Genomic DNA, 13,626 nt, shown 5'->3' with positions numbered 1-13,626 from the left:
ACGGGTGTGAGCCACCGCGTCCTGCCCATTAAAATTTTTTTATTCCTTTCTAGGCTAGGTACTATTGAAGCAGTGATGAATTAGTGGCCCCTGCCCTCCTGGAGCTTGGAATAAACAAAGGATAAGTCCCATAAAAGAAGTGAGCAGCAAGTTGTAATGGAAAACAAAGCAGCTACTTTAGTGTCGTCAGGGAAGGCTTTTCTGATAGTTTAGCATAAAGCTAGGCAAGGAGCAGCCCCACTAGAGGGAGGAGAATGGGCCAAAATCACGAGACTGGACAGTATGTTCGTGGAACCTAAGAGAAGTGAATAAGGGTGGAAATGATACCACTTTCCATACCCTCTATGAAGAGTTCAGAGGTTCAAATAAGACACTCTTTGAAAGCTGTTGATATGTACATATTCTGGATACCAGAATTCACAAACATCACTTCGCTTTTTTAAACAAAAGACCAGATGTTAACTTTCCTGAACAAAATTCAAAATACATCTGCAAGTGGGGCATGGTTGTGTGCACCTGTAGTCCAAGGTACTTGGGAGACTGAGGCCAGTGGGTCACTTGAGGCTAGGAGTTCAAGGCTGCAGTGTGTGATGATTGCACCTGTGAATAGCCACTGCACTCCAGCCTGAACAAAATAGCAGGACCGTGTCTCTAATAAAAGGAGTGCAACCGCAGGTCCAAGGGCACTGGTTTGAACCTTCTCCACAGCCATGTTCCCTGGCAAAAGAAATGTAGTTGTTCCAGTATAGAAAATGTTATTTGGACATACGACATAAGCTGCGCTGTTTCCAGAACTAAGGGTCATTGTGGAATATCTTTGTCTTCCACATTGCAGATGCAGAACCTGAAGACAAATGTTTACCAGAGGGCTTCCCAAGTTCAAGTTCTATAAAATACAAGTTTAGAAATATATCTGCTGAAATCTTACAGGTCGTTCTTCGAAATAATACATGCAGCAGATATGTTTACTCTATTTGAATCCTGGTGGAGGTTCTTCTTTTCACTATTCGAGTCACAAGATTACATATTAGAAGCATCAGTATATAGTTGATTGCAAATGAAAACTCTCATCACTTGCATCTGAATGAACCATTGCAGGTGATTGGAGGGGGTTGCAATTGGCCACATGAATCCAGTGATTCTCATCCGTGACGGTACATTGGAATCACCTGGTTCCACCCTCAGAGATTTTGATTTAACTGATCTAGAGATGAAGCCCAAGTATTGCTAACCAGGTAACTTCAACTTTAGCCAAAGCAGAGACCCTCTGAGTCCTTCCACCATTGTTTGCTACTGTTAAAATATAGAGAGGCTAGAATAGAGGTGTGTTACTCAGAAATCTGAAGCCAGTGATAGTGATATTTGTCAACTTTGTGAACTGGATTGTGGACCTCAGAACTTAAGCCAGTTTGAAGTCAGTTCTCACCACCTCTTTCTTCTAGTTCAGTACCCTTTTAATAAATGAAACAGTAAAGTCAGAGCAGTGGGCAGGTCTAAGCTTCTTTCAAAGCCAGTCTCAGTATTTTAAGTGCACAGTTACTGAGTTCTTTCACCTCTTTTCTGATTCTCCCCTGTGTGCCTGGAGTCCCTCTGTTTGCATGCTCTGTGTCTTCACATTCACCAGGGTTGTGTGCCCTAGACTCTTCCTCCTCACGCTGCCTATTGCCCATGCCCATTCAGTTTACTTCCGTAGAGCTTCCACCTTAGACAGGATCTGATGTTCTATTTGAACCTTAGTGACTTACTGGGAAACTCTCCCAGAGATGATTGCATTTTAACAAGGAATACTGCTTTAATCTAAAGGGAAAATTATAGTAATAGAATTTTATGTATCAGTTATGTGGACACCATCAGAGGAGATATTCTGGGAATAATTAGTATTTATAAAGATAGTTGTCCGGGTGCAGCGGCTCACACCTGTAATCCCAACAACACTTTGGGAGTCCGAGGCAGGAGGATCACTTGAGTCCAGGAGTTTGAGACCAGCCTGGGCATTGTAGCAAGACCTTGTCTCTACCAAAAAAAAAAATGCTGGGTGTGGTGGCACATGCCTGTAATCCCAGCTACTCAGGAGGCTGAGGCAGGAGGATTGAAAGTGGGAGGTCGAGGCAGCAGTGATCCATGATTATGCCATTGCACTTAGTCTGGGTGACAGAGCAAGACCCTGTCTCAAAATAAAAGACAGTAGGTGACATTTATTGAACACTCATTACATGCTAGACACTTTACATATGTTTTCTTAACTTTCATAACACCTTCACAAAGGAAGTAGCTGTTAATCTCCTTTTTTAAGAGGAGGAAGCCTGAAAGTCACATTAAGTGCTAGAGCCAGATATGAACCCAAGAAGATAAAGTCCAGAGCCTTTTCTGCCTCCCATTTGGAAGTGTAGCACCAGACATTTGTCAAGCATTGCCTAGTTCATTATCACAGCAGAGATGGCATTGTTTTCCCTCATCGTGGTGAGATAGCATGAGACTCAGAAGAGCCACGATACTTGCTCATGGCAGTATTAATGTGTGCCTGGGCCTAGACTCAAACCCAGATCTGATTGCCTCCAAAATCAGACTTTTCCCTCCACTCTACCATGTACCTTAAAGTATGAATAAATTCCTTTTCCAAATTAACAGAGTATTACATTGCCTCCAAACTGGAAGAAACCTCGGTTCCCAGCATGTGGCTCCATTAAAGTCAGGTGTTTTGTAGCAGTTTCTCATTTGGGCTTCAGCAGACAGCAAGCAATACACTTTTGATTTTTAAGTCTGGCAAATCCTCTGGAATAGCAAGGGTGTCGTGGTGCTGATACTGCCTAGGATTTGAGGACCTGCCAAATAAATCTCTCTGGCTTTCATGTTGAACAGAGATTAGTAGAAACTCCTTCAAGGAATGTGTTCCATAAATGAAGAAGGGAGGACAAAATTGAAGAATTAAAATATAGAAGAGGTTACAGATCAAAACCACAGGACTCACAGCTTGTGAGGATTGAGGTTTTTAAACCTTGCCTTGGAGGTCTGACACAGTGTGTGTCATTTTGCATGCTTCCAGTGTGATTCTAATTCTAGTAGACAAGTGAGTAGAATAAAACCTCATTAATTTAGAGCCCAGAAATTTATAAAGTGTGACCATTTGGTTGCAGTATATGCTGTTGGTTCTTAGCATATACGAAGGTATATGTTAAGGGGTAAAAAGTTTTTTTTTTTTACTTTTACTAAGGGGTAAAAAGGCTTTTTTAAAGGCTTGATTTACAAATTTGAATCTATGAAACCAAGGAACCTGCAGTTTGACATCAGCTGTCATGTTACTTCCTGCCCACATTCCTAATATAAGAAATAATAGATTTCTTAAAAATGTTTTAGGCCAGGTACATTGGCTCTTACCTGTAATCCCAGCACTTTGGGAGTCTGAGGCTTAAGCCCAGGACTTCGAGACCAGCCTGGGCTACATGGCAAAACGCCATCTCTACAGGAAAAAAAAAAAACAAAAACACAAAACTTAGCCAGGTGTGGTGGTGCACGCCTGTTATACCAGCTCCTTGGGAGGCTGAGGCCGGAGGATCACTGAAGCCCAGGAGGCAGAGGTTGCAATGAGCCGAGATCACACCACCATACCCACTCTGGGCGACAGAGTGAGACCCCATCTCAAAAAAAAAAAAAAAAAAGTTTTACTTTGACCTAATGTTCTGTTGTTAATAGCTGTGACCTTAAGGCAGAGTTAACCTTTTGGTGCCTTATTTTCCTCATCTCTCAAATAGTAATAATAGTGGTACTTAGTTGTAGGGTGGTTATGAGAATTAAGTGAGCAAGTATATGTAAAACACATGGCATGGAGCCCGGCATGAGTAAATGCTGTGTTCTCATCAACATGATGATGCCCTTGCTTTAAAGACTGCCCTTTCTGTGTGAGGCTAATAAAAGCCTCAAACACATTTTGTCTCAGCCATTCACAAGGTCATGAGTTCAAGAACAGCCTGACTAACGTGGTGAAACCCCATCTCTACTAAAAATACAAAAAAGTAGCCGGGTGTGGTGACACGTGCGTGTAATCCCAGCTACTTGAGAGGCTGAGGCAGGAGAATCACTTGAACCCAGGAGGTGGACGTTGCAGTGAGCCAAGATCACGCCACTGCACTCCAGCCTGGGCAACAGGGCAACAGAGTGAGACTCCGTAAAAAAAAAAAAAAAAAAAAACCACAACTCAGATGTTTTACTATCAAATTAATGCATTTTATACAAATATTCCAAAGGTTTTTGTTTTATGTACCGTTGTTGGAAAACATGACATAAAGTGGCCACTGTAGTTAAATAGGAAATGTGAATTTAAAAATTCTTCCTGTACTGGCCCAAACTCTATATACTATCAAATAGTAGGTACTCAGTATGTATTTGCAGAAGTGTCTGCGTGTATGACTAGCACATTCATTGGATACAGTAACATCAGCCCTGCGTCTTAGCAGGAGCCCCAGTAAGCTCTTTTTTTCTATTTGCATTGTAGCATTGATTGTTTAATGTTGATTTGAGTGGAACATCCTCTCAAAGGTAAGGTAACAGATTCCTGGCTGCAAGAAAAGACATTTTCTTGGAGATCTCCGTTTTCAAATATTTCTTTATCACATATACATGCCAACTGGAAATGAGTCCTTTAATTAAAATGGTTGGGAGATACAGTGATAAATGTTTGACAAAAAAATTAATAAAATAGTTGGGAGGGTTAAGGGAATTCAGTCATCCACTCTAGAATGAATTACTTCAGTTAGATAATCGCTACTCATCTTCTTCGCTGTCTGAAGGATCATGCAAGGGATGTGAGAGCTTTAGTTGTGGCCACAGAGTAGTAAGTTTGGGGTTTGGAATGTGCATCTGGAGGGAAAATGAGGGAACTGGCCATTTAAGGGCAGTAAGAACCAGAAAAGGCAAAACAGTAAAGCCATATTTTGACTGACTTTGTAAGTTTTCCAAGGGCTTGTCTTGACAGAGAAACAGTGTGATAAGTGAGAAGAGATTTGTTCAGAATTCAGCTTTGGTATTTATTTTTTGTGAAACATAGGTTAGTTTACTTCACCTTCCTGATCCTTGGTTACCTCATTTATGAAATGGGTTTGGGAACAGTACCTAACTCACAGAGTCATTGCAAAAATTAAATAATTGAATTCATATAATGTACCTAGCAGTTTAGGTGCTCAGTTTTTTAAAAAACTGTTACCTTTTCATCTGTCTGGAAGGTCAAAAGCCAATAGTCTTGATTGCTAAAATTCTGGAGATAAGATCTCTCTGCAGTGGTAAGTGTTCAGCAGGTGCCTTAATTTCTTGCCAGGGGGTTGTTGAGGTTATTGATCGTATGCCAAAAATGTATGTCCCTGTAGGGCACAGTAGGTGTCTAAATATTTATTGAATGAAAACTTTGAAATGACCGTAATGGTCTGAGCAGCTCTGCTTTCAGGCACTAGCATAGGAAGTGAAGAGAGCTTTGTCATTTTTACCTCTCTCCGCTCGTCAGCCTCATCCTGGATGGGTCAGGCCTATTTTCCAAGTACTTAATTTTGTTCACTTCTTGTTTGTAAAGCAGAGCAATTCAGTAAGATGATGGGAGGAAATAATTTCATTTCTGGGTACTAATTCCAGTAGCAGCTGTTTTCTCCAGTATCAACTGAGAAATATGCCTGTGCTAACAACTTTACACTTCCAGCAACAACACTGGAACCATGATGCACACTAAGCTGTCTAAAGACAAATGTGCGGTGTTTATTTTCTTTTAGGAAACACAGAAACGTTAATTGGAATTAATGTATTCTGTTTCTGCATGCATTTCTACTTACACGTTTGATGATTTTCCTAGCTGAACATCCACTTTTTATTATGTCAGAGGGATATCTTCATCACTTCTCTTCATGAAATGTACCCAGAGCTTTCCTGATTGAAACATTTTCAAAAATCAGAAACTTGAATAGGTTTTCCTTTTGTCTGAGGGTGTGTGGGGGAGGGGGTGTAAAATGAAGACTTCTGTGTATATTGTTAATTGGGAAAAACAGTTTACAAAACAGTATATACAAGTTGAACCAACATATGTCAAAAAAAAAAAAAAGACACATCTTGGTAAAATTAAGGTATTAACAGTGATTATTGCTGCATGTAAAAGTGAGATTAACAACTAATGTTTGGTTTCTTCTTTGTACTATCTGTGTCTCATTTTCTTCTATGAATGTGCTTTATTTTAATGAGAAGTAAAACCTATAAAAGGACAAGCCTCAGAGTTTGAAGGAACAGAGTTGTAGAATCGTCAGTTTTGAAACGTGTCATAACAATATTTAGAGAAGTTCTTGTAGCTTTTGACAGAGATTCTGCTCAAGAGAGCCTTCAGGAACAATGTGTTCCTCCCTCCACTCACCATTCAAGTTCCTGGACGGAGTAATTCACATACTAGGTAAAGGTTACTTGTGGAATGATGCATTAAAAGCCTCCTTTTCTAGCTGTCTTAAGCCTCTGGCCACCAGCACCACTACTGTACATAGCTCTAATTCAGGCCTTCCTCATTTCATTGCTTATCTTCCTTACTCTCTCAGCCTCTCTCTGCCTCCTCTACCTCTCCCACCACCATCCCTGTGAAATGCAGATCTAACTGGTCACTCCACTTTCTCCAGTAGATTGCCAGAGTCGTGGATGGGAATGTGAGTTTTTTAGTGTCACATGCAGAATCTCCCTTCCTGTGTGCTCAATGTCACCTCCTGCAGCTTATCCCCTCCTATGCCCCAGACCTTTGGACCTGCTCCTCACGCTTCCCAGCTTGTCCGTGTTCCCTCCTCCAAGTCCTCTCTGAAGGTTAAGGCTGCCTGTGTGGAACCTTGCCTACCTCTTTGGTGCACACCCTTGAGCTCAGGTCCATGGGCTCCCTGGGCCTCATACGCAGTCAGGTCTGTTTCCACAGATGCTTAATGTCATGGACCGTGTGTTTTTCAGATGTGTTTGGAATGTGGTGGAGGCTTAATAAATATATGATGAATGAGTAAGTAGGAATTTCAAAGTGGTTTCTAAAATTTCTTTTTCCCAATTATGAAAGTCAGTACTTAGAGGAGAATCATATAACCCAAGAAGATATTAAAATAGAAATTAATCTTTGGAGCTTTTGCTTCATTGACTTCTAACCCTTACTGTAATCAGGAGGAAATGTTCTTGTGTGCTGGGCATCCAGCTGTTACTCCCCAAGCTATATCAGATTACTTTCTTTCCAGGCTGGACTGCAGAGTGAATGCAGAAGAGAAGTAGTGGGGGCTCTGACCCATCCAAACCATTTCCTCACCGGGAGAGCTTAGGAATGTTACTTAACCTCTCTGCGCCTTCATTTCTTCACTTAGTAAAAGAAACTAAAGACTTCCCTCTTTAGGGTAGGTAGTACATGAGATAGCATATGACATAAAATGCCTGGAATGTAGTCATTAATTTAGTAAGTATTTATTGAGGGCTGGGCACAGTGGTACATGGCTGTAATCCCAGCACTTTGAGAGGCCGAGGCAGGAGGATCACTTAAGGACAGGAGTTTAAGACCAGCCTGGGCAACAAAGCAAGACCCCGTCTCTACAAAAATTTTAAAAATTAGTCAGGCATGGTGAGGCATGCCTGTAGTCCCAGCTACTTGGGAGGCTGAGGCAGGAGGATGCCTTGAGCCTAAGAGTTCAAGGCTGCAGTGAGCCATGATTGCACCACTGCATTCCAGCCTGGGCAACAGAGTGAGATCCTGTCTCTAAAAAATACGTCTTTTTAAAATTAGCCTCATGTGGTGGCGTGCACATATAGTACCGGTTACTAGGAAGGCCAAGGTAGGACAATAACTTGAACCTGGGAGGTCAAGGCTGCTATGAGCCGTGATATTGCTAGTACCTGATGTGTGCCAAACACATTTTAATGGGAAAAATGTGTGTGTCCTCAGTGAAAAGGAAGACAGGAAGCAAATAAGGAGCAATAAGAGCCAGAAAGAAAATACAACAGGTGTATAAGAATGGAACATCATGGGGAGGTGGTCAGGCCAGGTACCGCCCGCTCTAAGGAGGTGCTGATTGATGAGAGTCCTAGAGGGCCTGCAGGAGAGTGTGAGCAGCAGGAGGGACCAGTGCCCCTCCTCAGCCAAAGAACAACTCAGAGTGACAGGAGCTGAGTGCGAGAAGGGGCCTGCAGTTGGTGCCTGGAGGTCATGGCGCTGATGTGTGTTTATTCTGAGCAGAATGGGAATCAACAGCAAGGACTCAGTAGATACATAGACATTTACAGAGTTTCTCTTCTGTTTTGTTTTCTTTTTTCTCTCCTGTACTTAAACAATATGAAAGCATTTCCTAAACTGTTCCACTGTGGTGTAGCCCAGAGTAAATCATTCAGTTTTACTTTTAGTCTGCTGAAATCCCAAGAAAGATTATACCATCTCTAATCAATATACCTATAAATTAGTACTGAATGTCAAGAAAATGCTTTGAAATTTTGGAAAGTTATACAAACATCTGAAGTTACAATTATTACTGTAGTGATTTCTGTGCTTCAAATGCCTTGGTTTTTGGACTTCTGTGGAACATACCACTCCCCTCTGGTATTCATGAACTCAGTCAGCACTGGGTATGTCAGCTGCTTAGATAGTCAAAACTTATGCGTACTTGGCTCCTCAAAGTCACATTTGGGATGATGGCCATTTGTCAAGTGCCTCACTGGCAGCTTAGTTTGGAGAAGAACACTATGGGTAGGCAAGATGTGCCTGTGTCAAATGTGGTTCATGTTAACATAGCAAAAGTCAGTCTAGTAGATTTGACACACTTCTAAGAGAATAAACATCATACGTCATCACCATTGAAGTTGTGGGTCAATCATGGAATGACTTAAACGGTATAAATTACTTATCAGCAAAATACTTTGAAATAGTCCTTGCTTGGAAATGAGAGGTGAGGAGAGTGGGACGAGGGAAAGGAGCAGAAAAGATAACTATTGAGTACTTGGCCTAATACCTGGGTGATAAAATAATATGTACAACAAACCCCTATGTTTACCTACATAATAAACATTCACATGTACTCCCAAACCTAAAAGTTTTTTTTGTGTTTTTTTTTTTAAAGAAAGAAATGAGAGCTGAGACCTGAGGCCAGCATGGTGCCTCACGCCTGTAATCCCAGCTGAGGCAGACAGATCACTTGAGCTCAGGAGTTTAAGAGCAGCCTAGGCAACATGGAGAGAAACTGTCTCCACAAAAAATACCAAAAAAAAAAAAAAAAAAAAAAAGGTGTGATGGTGTGCATCCATAGTCCGAGCTACTTGGGAGGCTGAGGTGGGAGGATCACTTGAGGCTAGGAGGTTGAGACTGCAGTGATTAATGATCACCCCACTGCACTCTAGCCTGGCCGACAAAGCGAGACCCTATCTCAATAAAAACAAAAAGGAGAAAGAAAAAGAAAGAAATGAGAGGTAAATGGTGCTGTTTAACTTGCCTGAATGCAGTTAATACTCAGCTGAGTGTATGGCTTTTTGTTTTTTGTTTTTTGTTAAGATTTATATCTACTCTTGGTTGTATCTGTTGGTAAGATTGTTCAGAAACACCGCAGAAACCTAGATTTTGGGAGAATTAAAAAATAAAGTTAACCTTCTGTCACGTTCAAATGTGAATAGTGTCTAAAAATTACTAATTTTTTTTTTTTTTTTTTTTGAGACGGAGTCTTGCTCTGTCGCCCTGTTGCCCAGGCTGGAGTGCAATGGCGTGACTTTGGCTTACTACACCTCCACCTTTCAGGCTCAAGTGATCCTCCTGCCTCAGCCTCCTGAGTAGCTGGGATTACAGGCATACACCGTCATGCTTAGCTAAGTTTTGTATTTTTAGTAGAGACGGGGTTTCGCCACGTTATCCAGGCTGGTCTCAAACCCCAGGCCTCAAGTGATCCGCCTGCCTCAGCCTCCCAAAGTGCTAGGAGTACAGGCACAAGCCACCACGCCTGGTCAGCTTAAAAATTATTACATTTTTCAAAGGCAGTCCTTCCCTACTTACGAAACCTGAAACCTCTTATTATGCATAATCAACTTAAGCTTGGGAAGTTCTTCCTTATGTCTGGCCCAAATCATCTTCTACAATTGGAGTGCATTTCTTTTCATCTGAGCTAATGGAAAACAGCTGCCCAACCTTCCCATTAACAACCTGCATATACTTGAAGATGGTCATTAAGTCACCCCCTATCTTTCCCTCTTCTGTACTAAGTAACGCCTCTAACTCATCTTCAGAGTTTCCATTTTCCACCCTTTTAATCATCTCTTCATCTCCCCAAGCTTTTCTGCATCCTTCTTTAAATGTGGTTTCCAAATTGGAACATAATAACATAGCAAGAGTTGTCCTTACCATTAACTGGGTCGCTGCCTTTTCAGGTGGTCATATGCCGTTGTCATTTATATGAGGAAGTCAGTAATTTTATCAACATCCAAAAAGATGAGATGTAGAACTAACAGTTGTTTTTACAGTGAGCTAAGCCTGCTTTGTGGCTGCAGATTCTGATTTTGGATTCTGAGGCCTTTAGCAACCCAAACTTCAGCTGTTTTGTTTTTTTTTTTTTTGAGACAGAGTTTTGCTCTTGTTGCCCAGGCTGGAGTGCAGTGGTGCTGTCTTGCTCACTGTAACCTCCACCTCCCAATTTCAAGCGATTCTCCTGCCTCAGCCTCCCGAGTAGCTGGGATTACAGGTGCCCGCCACCACGCTGGGCTAATTTTGTATTTTTAGTAGAGACAGTGTTTCTCCATGTTGGTCAGGCTGGTCTCAGACTCCTGACCTCAGGTGATCTGCCCACCTCAGCCTTTCAAAGTGCTGGGATTACAGGCCTGAGCCACCTCATCCGGCTCTTCAGCTATTTTCTAAGAGAAATTTGCAGGCCCACAAGCTCCTGCCTCCCCTTCTAGGTTTGGTGACAAGTTCTGGAGTATAGGAATCTTCCCAAGCAATGTTTCCTCTTAGGCAAAATTCTCTTGTACTTGACTTCTGGTTCCATTTCTAAATCAAAGGTACATGCCTTGAACACGGAATCCCCTGGGGTCTCTTACTTCCTCCCCCAAAGCAGTTTGCTTTGGAACAGATAGATACGTGACAAAGGGCATTGTTTTCTGTGTGTAATCTCATTGAAATCATAGAGGGAGAAAGATCTTGAAAAATGGTCCAGCGAACACAGGAAGATAAATAGAAATTGTTTAATGCCTATTATTTAAGAGAGGTAACAGTGTGTCATTGAAGTTGTCTTGTTTGTATGCCATCTCTGTTGTTTCAGGCTTACCGATGTGACTTGTCTCTAACTCCCTCCCCCTCTCTTTTCCCTAAAAATTTTAATTCCTCAGCTGGAGATGCTCCTGGTACTAGGATTTTCAGAACCACAGCTCTCAATTGAAACAGAGACATAGATCCAACTAAAGAGTTTCGTTGCTTATTTCTCCAGGCTTCTCGTGTTCGAGCACAGCCCAGCCCAGGCACTCAAACATTTCATTCCTTGGTCAGCTTCTGCAGGAAGGAGGGATCCTAGTATCAGCCATTGTCCAGCATGTGACCTTGGACATGGGCAGGCAGGAGAGTGTTTTGACCAGTGTGAATATGTGGTGAGATTCCTAAGTTAGCGTGACTATCTAGATACTGTAGGGTCTGTTTTATATGTGTGACCAAGAGATTTGCTGATAAGTTATATGGAATCCTTATCAAATTTTCTCTCTCTCTAGATATTGGGGTTCATTAAGCATTGCCTCACAGGTAGTAATTGTCATTATACTTCTGAGAGAAGTAATGTAAATTTTGCATCACAACCAAAATTTGTTAAATCCGTGGATACCTGGGAGATCAATTTGGGGATGATTGATTACTGGGGTCATTTTGAATGAATAAATGAAATATAGCTTAGCTACGTTTCGCAGTAAGATGCAGCATTAAAAGTGCCAACTGTTGGTGCTTAGGTATGTGTAGGTTCCAGAAAGGTGCATTTCCATGGACCATGCCCACTGTTCATTGGAAGTGAGGTGGATTATTTTTTATTCTCTTCTGAAAAATCACCAGGATATTTATGCACAGTTTAAAGACATTTAGTAGGACACCTAATTGTTTTCCATCTTTAATGAGATTCAGAATTCAAGTGGGATAAATAAAACTGTACTAAACTTACCAGCTTATATTTGAGGGCAGAAACCTACAGATCTGTTGTCTTCTGGCAGCAAACTTGGAACAATGCTCAGATGTCTGTTTCTTCATTGCTGAAAATGTATTTTTGTATCACTGAGCAGGCCTTGTGAACTGCATACCTGCCCTGCAGGGCACTGAACCTGCAGACAAGAGAGTGGAGCTGTATATAACTTCTCTATTTTCTCTTTTTTTCCAGTCTAACAGGCAACCAGCTAAGTTGAACCTTCTTACCTGCCAAGTAAAACCTAATGCCGAAGACAAAAAATCTTTTGACCTGATATCACGTGAGTCCTTTTTCTCTCTCTGAGTTGGTTATCGTGGCTTCTGACACCTACACATTTCCATTCTCCAGGTCAGCAGCTTTCCAAGCGGGACTCCTCAGAGTTGACATTGGAACAGTTTCTTGTTATTCCTGCATGTGCTGCTCTAGAAAGATGCCCCAGGTCTCTTAATTTCCACTGAGCCCACTTGGAAGTTGACAAGGCATAGCAGTGTCAGATCTGACCAGCAATAGAATAGAATCTAGGATTTGTACATTGAAGTAGACCAGTGCTTGACTGTGAGTACACAGCTTTATCCCCTTGGAGAGATGTTTCTAAGTGTATTCCCATTTTCTATCTTAGATCTACTGAGTTATAGTTGTTGGTATAAGGCCCAGACGTAATTTAAAAAAAAAAAAGCTGCTAGGTGATTGAGGTGATTGTAATGTGTACCTGTGGTTAAGAAGCACAGATGTAGACTTGGGAATGCAGATGTGCGTTATATCTGTACAACACATTTGCCCAGAGTTATATCCCTGCAAAATCTAACTCTTAAAGGAAAAATCATTTCCTTGCTTCCAAGCAGAACTGCCTTCAACCTCCATGAATTGATGGCACTGCACCCTGTCACCCTTCTACTTCATGGTTCAGAGTTTGCTCTTCTCCTGTGATGAGAGAGTGTAATGAGCGACCCACCCCACAGCCGGTTATAGCCTGTGCCCTCACTGTAAAGAGTTGGGGGGAGATGTTCCTCTAGGCCAGCTACCTGTGCTTGTACTGGTTCCCATGGATATGCTTACCGACCCACACTGTAGCTGAGAGGACACCTCTTTGTAAAGAGAGGATGACAGTGCCAATGAAGTGACTCTCATGAATATCCTGAAATCCTGCAACACTAATCTTAAGTATCCTTCCTTCTCTATCACAGCCCAGCAAGGCAGACCCACAGCCAAAGTGGATGACCTATATATAGAAGCACAGAAATATTTTCCTGCCCTTTGAAACCCTTCTGATGCAGTTGTGTGAACAGTCCTGACCCAAAAGATAAAATCAGTCATGAGGCTCTTTAGGTGTAGTCGAAGCTGCCTTCTGCAGCATCTGTATGAAGTTTAGATTCCCTGTGATTTTCATTACCAAGAGATTTCTTGAGTTATTGATGAGAAAGAAATATGAAAATTTTGAATTATTTTATGACTTCAAAAAGCCAAGAATCCC

The 13,626-nt window shown here is 41.7% G+C and overlaps 1 protein-coding gene across 6 annotated transcripts in view; it reads left to right on the top strand.

Annotated features, from left to right (window-relative positions):
- ASAP1 (ArfGAP with SH3 domain, ankyrin repeat and PH domain 1) overlaps window positions 1-13,626 on the top strand; it is a 397,004-nt gene that overhangs the window by 295,060 nt on the left and 88,318 nt on the right. For all 6 annotated transcript variants that reach the window (XM_017962314.3, XM_017962320.3, XM_017962317.3 and 3 more), the window contains one exon: window positions 12,348-12,435. In XM_017962314.3, coding sequence (XP_017817803.1) covers window positions 12,348-12,435 — 88 coding nt within the window. The remainder of the gene's footprint in view (window positions 1-12,347; window positions 12,436-13,626) is intronic.

The sequence above is a fragment of the Papio anubis genome, chromosome 8, assembly GCF_008728515.1.
Source record: "Papio anubis isolate 15944 chromosome 8, Panubis1.0, whole genome shotgun sequence".
NCBI lineage: Eukaryota > Metazoa > Chordata > Mammalia > Primates > Cercopithecidae > Papio > Papio anubis.
The sequence above is the reverse complement of the archived record's forward strand: the minus strand, read 5'-3'. Positions and strand labels throughout refer to the sequence as shown.